This window comes from Parambassis ranga, chromosome 19 (assembly GCF_900634625.1).
Source record: "Parambassis ranga chromosome 19, fParRan2.1, whole genome shotgun sequence".
Classification (NCBI taxonomy): Eukaryota; Metazoa; Chordata; class Actinopteri; family Ambassidae; genus Parambassis; species Parambassis ranga.
Window position 1 is genome coordinate 3,630,488 of NC_041039.1, and position 12,453 is coordinate 3,642,940.

At 40.9% G+C, this 12,453-nt stretch overlaps 1 protein-coding gene across 3 annotated transcripts in view; it reads right to left on the bottom strand.

Moving 5' to 3' along the window:
- Nucleotides 1–2,002: 2,002 nt before the first annotated feature.
- The window catches only part of thrab (thyroid hormone receptor alpha b), a 94,196-nt gene continuing 83,745 nt past the window's right edge, over nucleotides 2,003–12,453 (bottom strand). For all 3 annotated transcript variants that reach the window (XM_028432084.1, XM_028432082.1, XM_028432083.1), the window contains 3 exons: nucleotides 10,026–10,172; nucleotides 8,530–8,788; nucleotides 2,003–8,358 (listed from right to left, as the gene is read on the bottom strand). In XM_028432084.1, the coding sequence (XP_028287885.1) occupies nucleotides 8,108–8,358; nucleotides 8,530–8,788; nucleotides 10,026–10,172 (657 nt within the window). In that variant the 3' untranslated portion in view covers nucleotides 2,003–8,107. The remainder of the gene's footprint in view (nucleotides 8,359–8,529; nucleotides 8,789–10,025; nucleotides 10,173–12,453) is intronic.

The following is a 12,453-nucleotide window of genomic DNA, read 5'->3' on the forward strand; positions in this document are numbered from 1 at the left end:
GTGCTGTAGGGAGGGTGGTGGACAGAACAAGGGTAAGGGAGACATAGTGGAGCACAGGGGGAGGAAAGCACCTTTTAAGGCTGGTTTATCAAACCTGAGCAGTTCTCAACCTTATTCTCTACCTGACAAACATTGCATATTTTTCACATTATCACCCCCCCCCATCTCTACTCATATATCTCTAATCTCTGACTGACAGACAGGCTATTAATATTATTATATAATTAATAAAAGTACATTCTTATTGGTCTAGGCATTCAATGTTTTACCCGTTTACAAAAATATCCTCATGGATAGTCAGAGCAGCACAAATTTATCACACATACATCTTCAGTGTCCTCAGCTCTAATTAAATAAGGGTTGGGTCAATACAGAATGCTAACAGTCAATTACAAACCATCCCCATCCCCCCAAAAAATGTTGTTTCTGTGTCATAATAAATAAAACAAATTGGCACTTTGATTGCGTTGTTGAGCACACTGGTTTCAATAGTCTCTTGTTGTGCTAATGTGACCACATAGGGAGTATCAGCTTAGATTTTGTAATTTAATATTGTGTGTTAGCGATAACCTAAAAATCCCTTCAGGGATTCCTCAGTTCCTATCACCCCTTGCACTCCTTTTTTGCCTTCAATCTGACTTTACAAGTGGCAGCCTTCACAATAAATTCTCTGGTGCCCTATAATACACACTGTGCAACAATGCCACAGAGGAGGAGGGATACTAAAGCAATCAATAAGGCCATCATTGCGAGGACAAACGAAATTGCAAAGCCACGAAGTGCAGCTGGGGCAGTAATTTGCTCTGTTCTGCAGTGACTGTCTGCTTTTTTTCCCCTGTTTGTTCCAATTGTTGCAGCTTTTCTTTGAAATATTACCCACTCTCACAATCCAGTCTTCAATCTCCTTCAACCCTCAAATAGAAATGGTTCTCCCTCCTTACTCTCTGCTGAACACAGTATTAAGTTACATTCTTCAAAAGGAATAATACAAGTCTATGACAGAAGTCTGTGTTACCACGGCCTAAAAAGGTGCTTTTGGGAAGGTGAAAGAAAAGCAGGTCAATCAGAAAACAGCACACACCCACAAACTGATTTTCACATGCACACACACACCTATATACATGCACAGCCGTTTGAGCCATGCCAGCCTTTCAGTACATCACAAAGTTGAACAGTAAGCACACTGAAATAGAACAGGCCTGTGGAGGAACAAAGCTCTTCCCCTTGGGCTTAGGTGCCTGGTTTCTACTGTACTGCTTTATCTACCATTCATTAGCCAACATGAGGGAGAGCTGGATATTGCTGCTGGCACTTTGACCAAACAGGGTGAAAGTGCAAAGACTGTCAGTGAGGGCTGAATGTGTTTTTGTACAATCTGGCAAGTGTTTATGAGGAAAGTCAAGATGTGGCTTATTTTATTGGAATAAACCCATGACAAAATTATTTATTTTTTTTAAACCAAATTATGGTGACCCATTTTTGCCAGGAAAAAAACATTTAAAATAAAAGGTAACATTTTCTAACATAACTGAGTAAAATCGGACTATTTTTTAAACATTTTCCTGGTGGGAATGGGCTTTTATGCAGTGTGGAACAAAGACACCCAAAAACACTCTGACAGACAGACAAACACACACACATTCACACACATGACGACATTTTTCTTTACGGGTTAAGAAAGCAATGAGGGTCTGGCTGAGGGTCTCATTTTTGAGAACTTGGATCTACATCTTTTCATCCAGACTAAACACAGAGAAGAGAAAAAAATGGACACCAGAGGTTGTAATTGAGTGAAAGACAAAAAGCTGGTTTTCGTCTAAGGTTCATCATTTATTAGAAAATGTTCTTTTACCTGAGAGAATCCTTCAATAGCTTCCTTTACCCAGTCACAAAAAGTGGTCTGTGTTTGTGCGAGTGTGTGGACTGGGTTTTGCTGATACTCTCATGGGATGGTGTGTTATTTAGACAAGAACTACCGTACATCAGGAGCTTCTCTTACTCACTTATTGCACTTCATGAAGGTGAATTGTAAACGTTACGATCAGAAATTCATTGGCTTTGCCTCAACAAATCTGCTGTTTTTTTTTTACCTCTTAACAATCATTACAACTAAAGGTCTATCCACTTACAGTGGGTAAGGGCCATTCAAAGTGCTTTTTAGTTAAGTGCTTTAGTTTAGAATTGATGACGAGCAAATTTTAGTTAATCTAAAAGGGGTGATTTCATTTTTTTTTTAAATTTCTGATGCAAACCAGGTCAACACCTGTCTTCACAGTTCAGATGCAGAGGTAACAGGTTAAATAAACAACCCAAACATCAACCATTTAAAATGAACTTCACATTCATTGGTTGCAGGACACAAAGATAAAAGCTTCACACACACTTCACTGAAGTTAGGGGTTTTTCTCCATTTTGGAATTTGTTGCTCTTAAGGGCCTTAACACACCAAACAATGAGAGCATCGCATCAAACAGACGTAACCCATACGTCCAAACTGCACACATATACATACACACACACACACACCACTTTCTGAGCAGTTCATAAAAACAGCACATCTCTTAGAATTCTTGTTCTCCACAACATCCCCTTTTTACCCCTCCAACCTCTCCAAGACCCAGACCACTGTGAAGGTTGTGTGAGTCTGACCTTACACCAACAGTCTGGGCCCTCGCCCACATAATGTAGCAAGCTTTGGGTCTTGTAAAGAGCCTCTGGAATCTAAGCCAGGCAAAATCGGATCAGCAACACATAAGCTCACTGTTGTTACAGGAAGCTCGACTTTTGGAGGGATTTGGAGAGAAATTGCATAGACATCTTGCTACTTGCATGTCTTAACAAACTACTTTTGGCATGGGGGGTGGGGTGGGGTTTGGGGGCAAGGCCAAGCCCAACGACATTACAGACAATCTCTACCTTTGTCTAATGTGTCAACATATAGGAATAAACGTCTATTTATGGAGGGATGGATCACAATGCTCTACAAAAACCAGCCCAATAACCCGAAACTGCGTCTTATAGTCTGGAAAATGTATTTTTTTTGTCAGTTGGTCACTAATGGCCAAATTACTTCCAGCATTAACCAGTAGTATCTGAATTAACAGGTGTAAATGCTGCCTGATGTACTTTTTGTTAATCTGAGTGAAGATTACATTTAGCAGATGTACTGTGGACATTTTGGCTGGCGTCTGGAAAGCATTGAGGTGATGGACAAATGAACTAATCCATTATAGATTTTACCAACTATAATGGGGGTGTGTAACAGCCATATTAGCCAGAATTCATGCCAAATAATAACATGATAAAGTCCTATTCATATCATCTCTCTGCCACATCACCATACAAAACCACCCCCTGACCTCCAGCTGCTGTGACTGCTGGCAACACTCACATTGATAGTTAGTAAAGATCTGATTCCATAAGAAAACATACAAACTGGCACACAACTATAGTCATTCATGAATTGTGAGATTATGAGGGATATCTCTTAGCAAACAAGAGGAGGCACAGGGTTTATGATTAATGTCACAGGGCACTTCTGAACATGGATCTGCATGCACATGTGAGAGGGTGCACACAGAAAAATGTAACAAGCATTACATATTTCTTTCTCCCTCTCTTTTTAACCACTTACATGACAGTGGGATGGAGCAGTTTAAATTTACAATGAATCTTGAGTGTTTTATGTCTTTGTATTTACATCCTTGGTTATGGCCAAAATAAAAAAAATCAACATACAAAGAAAACATACAAAAGTACATAACATAGTATTGCACCTTGCAGATGGGGCAATATATATTCTCAGTTTTGTTTGTTGTTTGTAACGTCTGCGTGACACCACTATTCTTTATGCTGGTGTGTGGAAGGTTTTTGGGTGCCGGGCTCAAGTCCAGCCCCCCTCCCCCCCATCCTGTCAGCTACATTCAATTCCATAAAACACTCAGCCATTACAGAAGTCACAATCCCTCAGTCTTTGTGCCTGTTCACATTTTAAGTTTATACTCTGCGCCTTTAGGTTGGAGAAGTGCTCACAAATGTTTTGCAACATTTTTTCCTCAATATTAACATTGCATCTTCCATCACTCTGAGGACCAAATCAATATAGGGCACCAAAGCTTGAGGGGTGAGTCCTTTTGCAACTGATGCGTACACACAAGCACATATTATCTTTTAACATGTACATTTTGTTTAAAATCTATATATGCATCTCTGGAGTTTCACATCATGTGCCTCCAAAATATGACTCCTCCCAAAGTTCCTTTGAGTTTTGTGTTGTGTGAGGTATGACAAGATTGTGTTTCAGTTTTTTTCTGTATTTTCAGTTTATGTTGCATTATTTTTTCTCTATTTGTTTTTTTTTCTCCAAAGTTGTAAAAAAATGAAACAAAATATTAAAAAAAGAAAGAAAAAAATCCTGTTTTGTTGGTTGTAAATTCCTCCTGATAAAAGGGGATGGACAACGGGACAGACACACAGACAGACAGATCAGTTGGCTTATAAAGACAAAAGTATAGATGTGAAAAAGAAGTGAGATATTTTCTAAGTTACACTGCACGCATGGTCAAAAAGTGACTACAGCTGTTTTTTTCTCTTTTACACAGAACAGTTTAAGCATCAAAAACAAACAGAAATATAAGAAAACAATGATAAAATAATAAAAAAAAATCTCCAATAATTTTGTTCAGGAGTCTTTGTTTTAAAGTCATCTCTTTTCATTTTGTTTTATGGATTTATAATCATTTTATATATCTTTTTCTTAATCTTAATCAGACCAGAAGGTAAAGCAGCATATTAACCCCTACTGGAACACACAGACCCAGTCAACTCACGACACCAAGGACATCGATTTTTTTTGTTTTAGTTCTTTTACAAAGATGTCTTCAAGACCTGCATTTTTGGAATGCGGGGTCTCTTCCTGATCCTCACCATGTGAAAGCTGGGGGTTATCATATTGGAAGGGGCTGGTGGGTATTTTAGGGTTGTCAGCTGACATGGGAGAAGCAGGTTCACATGGGGCTGGGTTGGAGCTGAAGGGGAGCAAGATCTCAGTCTCTGCAACCAGCCAAATCACCCACTCTCACTCGTGTCGATGACGGAGGTAAGGTCTGAGGCCCTTAGCTATGTGTTTCCTGTCCCGTGCTTTCCTCCTCTTCCTTTGCTTCCTCACATTCTCACACTGAAGTGCCTGTTGCTTCCATTCACATTCATTTGGTGCCACCACTCTGAAAGGGAAGTTATGACCAGCCTTGTCTCACAAGGGAGAGGCCTAGATCCTGTTTTGGTGTAAATGATTTGAAGCCAAACTGGGTATAAACCGGTAAGTGTGAGAGGGGTGCTTAAGGAAGAAGAAAGGGAAGGATGGCAATGATGAAAGAGGGAAGGGATCTGAAGTGAGGGCTGCTATAGAAAGGAAAAGACAGTATGACTGCAGGGAGAAAAAGTAAGTGCTACAAAGCCCTCTCAACCCTCCTACACAGAGATCACGCACCACTCGTTGCTGGGCTACATGGTCTAATGCTGACAACAGAATGGACTGAGCCCACTGCAACTGCCGGCCTGTGTTACACAGTCCTGCTGAGGATTTGGAGTGAGGAGAACTAATGTGTGATTAAACTATGATGAGTACAGGGTGAAAATTAGGGACTGCTGCAGTAGTGCAAAAACTCCCACCAGCCTGGCTGAGTGGGGGTTTTATTTTAACGGTGGTGGGGCCCAATTCAGTCTGAGCTAGGCTCCAGAAAGGGCTGAAGTAGTGGAGGGTGGTGCAGAGAGGGCAATGGATCTCCACAAGTGCTTGAGGGAAGAACTCCACCAGTGTGCCCAAAGACAGCCTTCCAGTTCCTCTTGCCTTCCCAGTCAGGTTTGGCCATCCATGCCGTTTACCGCACATTCCTCTGCTAAGGAACTTCTGAGGGTACCCATGATGTACAGGTGCCAAATCAAATACTACTTCAGTTCTTTCTCTTTTTGTCAGAGTTGTAAACCTAGTTATATTTGCCTTGGCCCCAGAACTGGAATGAACAGAGTGAGCTTCGCTTTGACATTACTGTTATAGTGGTGAGCACTGTGAACATGCTGAAAGCAGCTTCCTTTTAGTTGTGAACATTCCATCTTGCTCGTGCATCAGAGAGCCTGTTTCCCTGATGCAGACAGAAACTGCCCTTCCAATGCATGCTAATTCAATGGGCGTGGCCACCAAGGGTTTTTAGTTGCTCTAAGCGATGTATCCTCTTGCTGCTGGCTTCGATGCGTGTCAGTTGGGCTGTACATCCACATTGTCCTACATCGCTTCTGTGAGTCGGTTTCAGAAACAAGTAAATCCAAATTTAAAAAGATAACACTTGGTCCCATATAACAAAAAAGAGACAACCCAAATGTGATGGGTACCACTCCCTGGAGCGCCTATACACCTTCCAGGGGGATGGTTGGCCCTCCTGTCTTCAGTGGTATTTCATTTGAACCAAGTGATAGCACTCAGGGTGTGTGTATTCTGTGAGTGTTTTGTCTTTCCATGACTAACAAGTGTTCACCTAAATAAAAACTGCACACATCTGTGTGTTAATCTAAACATGCGCCAACTCCAATGGTGTATGTCTGTGTGTAGGCTGTGGGCAGCTGCCCTGTGTCCACAGAGGTGAGGTAGTGCCTGACACCACAGGGGCAGTATTGCTGCTCCAGCCTTGGGGTGTGTCCACTTGAGGTAAATGGTAGCCTTCTTGGCATTTGCCTGCTCTCAGTGACGCCCATAGTTAAAAAAAAAAAGGCAAATGTGTATGGAAGCCTGGAGGGGCAACACTGAGGTGAGTCCGTGAGGAGGGGACTCTGTACAAACCCTGCAGGTTAGGGCTGTATATCAACACTGCAGTGCAGTGCATACAGTAAAATGAGGCATTCATGTTACTCTGAGGTGATGTTGTGTGTTTTTATGTGTGTGTGTGTGAAAGAGAGAGTGAGAGACAAAGAGAGAGAAAGGGTGTGTATGTGTGTAAGATGAGCTTTGCTGTCATGCTGGTGTTCGCTGCTATTGAAAACCTCCTTGGAGGCTGGGTGTGGGAGATTTACTCCAGACCCCAGTTTTAACTATGCAGTCCTACTATTACATTGTATTTCCTCTCTCTATCGCCTTCTATTCTACCCTTACTTCAATGCTTGCTGCGTGGAGAGAGAGAAGGGCTTAATTGTTTTTCACAAGACAAGTAGGCTGCTGGCACAAGCAGCACATGCAATGACGAGGCAAGTCTGCTCAAGTGCATGTGTTGTGTGTGTATATGTGTGCATTGTATGTCACAGGAGCCGGTCCAATGACAATAATCAAGGTAGATATGGAGCCATGGTCTGCATGTATTTTCAAAGGTAGACAACATAATTAGAAAAAAATGGAGTAGCCTTATATAAATATAGCACCGGTTTCATTGGAATCTAAGAAGCTCCAAAAACAGCTGTAACGGCTCAGATTGAATTATTGAGTAATCGGTAATTAGCTTTAATAAGTAACTCTGGTAGCTTTACTACGACAATTATACACCAGAGTAACACTTAAAAAGTCAGATGAGATTTCAGTGTGCAGTGCTTGCTGATTGCATGTGGCTGCGATGAAATGTCACTACTGACCATGTGCTCAGAATCACTGCTAATTCAGAGATAATACTGAGAGGTGCAGGCCAGCTTCGACGCTGGTAACATGGGCTTCAATACGTGTGACCGCTACAGAAAACCTGTGACAAGTGCTGCTCTGAAGAACTGAGGTGAAACAGGCTGTGGTTGTGTGTGTGTGCGTCTGTGTGTGTGAGTGCTGTCTGTGTGTGTCTTGGCAAATGGCTACAACTCTTACTAGATAAGACATCGTGCTCAGACAGAAGGGCCCCCACACAGATTTGACAGGGGTAGGTATAAGGAGGAGGAAAAAAGGTGGAGGTGGTGTTAACAAAACAAGTTCCTCTCTTATTTCACTCTCCTGTTGCTGGTGTGATGTTTCTTGTTATTGTTGTTTCCAGTTTTAAAACCACATATTATAAATGTGATGTCGGAGAAATGCAGACTCCCTCCATCCTTGCCCCTTAAAAAAAATCTCCCATTTTGCCTAACTTCCTTCCTTTGCATGGTGATGTCACACCTCCTGGTCCTCAAAGACCTCTAGGAAGAGTGGGGGGAAGAGTTCGTTTGGACACTCCACCTTCATGTGAAGGAAACGACTAGCATGGCACGCCCCGATCATCCGCAGATCTGTCACCTTCATCAGGAGCTTCGGCCAGAAGTGGGGAATGTTGTGCTTGCGGTAGTTGATGTAGTGCTCAAATGCCAGCAGGTACGTCTCCTGGCACTTCTCAATTTTGTCCACACAGGTCAAACCTGATCGGTCTGTGAGATGCAGAGGATAAGAGAGTGAGAATCATGGCCAATACAAAGTCAAACAGAGTGCTATGCCACTTGTAACAGTGGGTAATGACTAGATAAATCTAACAATGTCAACAGTTGCCAATCCAGAGTAAAGTGGTCGTGATGGAATTTTACAAATGTTAATTGAATAACCTGAGCTCATGAGAAGCACTGCCTGCAGCAGCGCCACTTCTGTGTCGTCCAGATTGAACTGCGCCAAGCTTTTGCCCAAATCGAAGATGGCATCTGACACCACTCCCAGACCGCCGTTTTTCAGCTGCTCGCGCTTCACAGCCATCTCCCCGCTCAGTGTCAGCGTCTCACTCTCTGGGTCATAGCGTATGGCTGCTCGCAGTGACATGATCTCCATGCAGCAGCCCTTCAACAGGATGATCTGGTCTTCGCAAGGCAGCTGGGAATTGACAAATAATTATTTACTGCTTAATGCAAAACTGATGGTTATATGACTATATAACATTTAGTATAATGAGGATATGATCGGTGATTTAAAGCTTATGTTTATTTTTTTCACACAGAAGAGTTTGTTACACACGATGCATTCAAAGGCCATCAGGAAGTGTAAAAAATTTAGATGATGACACAGGTAAAGATGCTTAAAATAAATGTTGGATATGTGAGACTGCCAAGATGTGTACATTGGAGTGATGGGAGGAAGAGAAACAAGATTTTTCTCATCTGATGTGTACAGATTATAACTAAATGACACCCTGATTTACATAGTTATTAGACTCTCTGGGTTAAAACCCATTTGATTAAATCAGCTCTGGTGTGTGAAATTAATCTCACCTTGATATAAGCTTGTTTCTTACTCTATTTCTCTCAACTGCTGAGCAGATTAATTGCCATTCATTGGTTTGATTAGTCTTGTAAATTTGTAACTAGGGGGCATGCTTAAAGGAAATGCTTTTATGGCTGCATTCATTTGTGGGAACGCAACAGATTAATTTTTAGTGACTAAATGAGTGCCTGCTTTGTTTTTGTGCATTCTTATCAGTGATTCAATGCAGTAGCATGAACAGGTTCTCCCCACCGCCACTTCCATCAGATTAAAAAAGAAACAAATACAATCTATTATATTGTGAAAAAAACCCACATTAAACATAACTGATTATCCGCTCCTGTGTCTGGAACGCTAAAGCTCCTTATCAGCAACAGCTGAGCTTATATGTCTCTATAATTATTATAACTTGCAGCAGCAGAATGAGGATTTTATATGCTAGCGGCATCCATCACAATAATAATATTGTATACAAGTACAATGAATGAATTTGACTTTAAATGTGCTGAATAAAAAGTGACGACCTCTTCTTTGTGTTCTTTGATACATAATGGATTATAGTTACTACTTTCCCTCTCCTGTAATTCATGTCTCCCCACTCATACTGTGCTTTCACAGCAGCTGTCCCACTAGACAATAACTCAACTACCCTAATAATTATCCAATCACACAAGGTCTCATTACAAGCAGCAGAGACCAGAACCATGATTACATGCTGCTAATTAAGGTAGGGCAAACAGGAGAATGAGCTTTTGGGATTGTCAGCAGCAACACAGCTTTATTTTCTGAGGCAGAGATTCTGAGGGAGCTCACAGGCAACAAGGAATAATGACGAATAAGCACTGCTCACCTCCGAGAACATGGGCAGTTTTTTGGCAAAATCAACGACACGGGTGATGGCAGGAGTGATGATCTTGGTGAACTCACTAAAAGCCTCCAAGTCCACCTTGTCTCCATCTGAGGTTGGAACAACTGGCGACTGGCCGATTTTGTCTGGCTGCACCGGAAAACACACAAGGACAGATTATCAGGATTTTACATTTCTTATAGGCAAGAAAATACAAAGCCTGAGCTTTATTGTTCACTGTAGTTTAATTTGACTCAATCCTGCACATGGCTGTGCTGCTGGAAATGCTACCCACCATGTACTATTTATCCACAGCTGAAAATAGTCCCTGGCTACAATACTGACAACTTACCCTTAGACTGAGCTCCATAAAAACTGCAGTGCTAGAAAATGACCGAGTTGTTTTAGAAAAAGTGAAACTCTATACTTGAGACATGTTTTTAAATCTTTACTAGGAATGCAAAGCACTACAAGGTTAGTGATGTTGAATACCACAGAATCTGACACAGAATATGAAAAAAATGGTCTTTCATTATGTGTGTATTTCACAAATATTTGTGTCAATCCAGAATCTGCTTCTCAACACCCACAACCTACAAACCTTGGCAGTAAAAATGCTTGCCCTGGACAAATGTGATGGGTTTAAAGAAAATACAACAACCAGCAGTTAATTTTCATTCACTAAAATAATTATATGGAGACTGAAAGACAGCCTAAAGTAAGTTATAGACTATTGGCCAGGTAGAACAATAAAGCTCATATGCCATTAAAAAGGCATAAGAGGACACAATTGAAGTCTGCTCTTAGATTTTGAAGGGCCCAGGAAAATACCAAAATAAGAGTATAGAAGACTAGTGTGCAGCATGGACTTAAATGTAATGGAAAAACACACAGAGTTTTAAATAGTTCATAAAATTCTTCCTCTCTCACAAATTCAAATCCATTTTTTAGATGAGGAAATCAGATTGTGCTCAGTGAAGAGAACGGGGCAGTGCTTACTGAGACTGCAGTGGGAACTGCAGAACAGTAATACATATGTATACATATGAGTTGTGTGAATCAAGGCTGTGACTATTAAAAATATTCTTTCATGCGCCAGTGCATAAAGCATGGTGTCAGGGCAGTAGTCATTTATTCAGGTTGGGATTCAGCAATACAACGCATGAGATGAAGGTACAGGAATAATCACCTGTCAGGGAACAGTATAAATCAGTGCAGAGTAATTATGGATGTTATTACCGTTTTTTAAATTGTAATAATTACTTAGATGGAATGCAACACTTAATATAAGAAATCCAAAATGAAGCAGTGTTTTTATTGGTGGAGATCTCCAACAACAGATCTCACAGGAGGATCAGTCTGAGATGGGAGGTGGAACTCAGCATGTCCCTGTGACCACAGTTAAAGTTAAACCAGCTGGAGCTTTGATGTATAACCAGGCATGTGCATGATTGTTAATTAGCCTTTATACATGTTCTCTATGTCTCACACCTATGGAAGCTTTCTGTTGGATTTCTTATGGATTTTCCTTCAACTGCTGTTGTTTGTTTATTAACTGCATGCCCATCTGTGTTGACAGCGAGGGTAAGCACTCTGCAGAGCCCACAGAGCTGGCAAAGGATTACTGTGTTTGCACAGACTGCTTGGTCGGGGTATTAATGTGTGTTAAACTCTCTGCAAACAAAACTTTTTTTTTGATCACACACAGAAAAGAAAAACAGCTTGCAATGTGTTTTGAAATAAGCACAAGTTTTTTTTTTTTTTTTACCCACGTGCACTGAGAGAGTTGGAAATCACAAAAAGAAATGGTTTTAACTGCAGTCTCATCATTTGTGTTCAACTGTTGACCTTATGTGAGATGCATTAGTTCTGGAAACTTCCTGCAGAGATGAAGAAATGAGAGTTCTATATGCTTGATAATGGATGTTCACCAAAAAAAATGAATGTGTTTTTTATGATTTCAGCAACATAATAAACTGAATAGCTTCATGTAATGAATTAACTGCATGACAAAATGATGAGATGACCTCATGAGTGTTAAACTGCAGGTATGCCATTCAAACGCATCAATGTTTAACTCTGAATGTCTGTGTTCAACTAAAACCATATGTCTTGCAAACACTGAAGTCTTTCTGATTAGCTGAAGAGAACATTTTAGAAAGCCATCTGAGCTGGCTAATGTTGCTGAGACCAACAGCTTGAAGTTCAAAAGTTGAGGACCTATTGAAAAAAGATTTATGCGAGGAGGATTTCCGCATCACTTGGCCTGGAAAGCTGCATGTATAAAAAAAAAAGGAGCAAGGAGCATCGGGAGATAGTTACTTCAGCATCCTGCATATTGTAAATATGAGTGAACAAACGAAAACTGAATCCTTCAAAGTTTTTTTGTCAGAGTGAATTTGTCTCTATGACAGGTGATTGCTGATGTTAA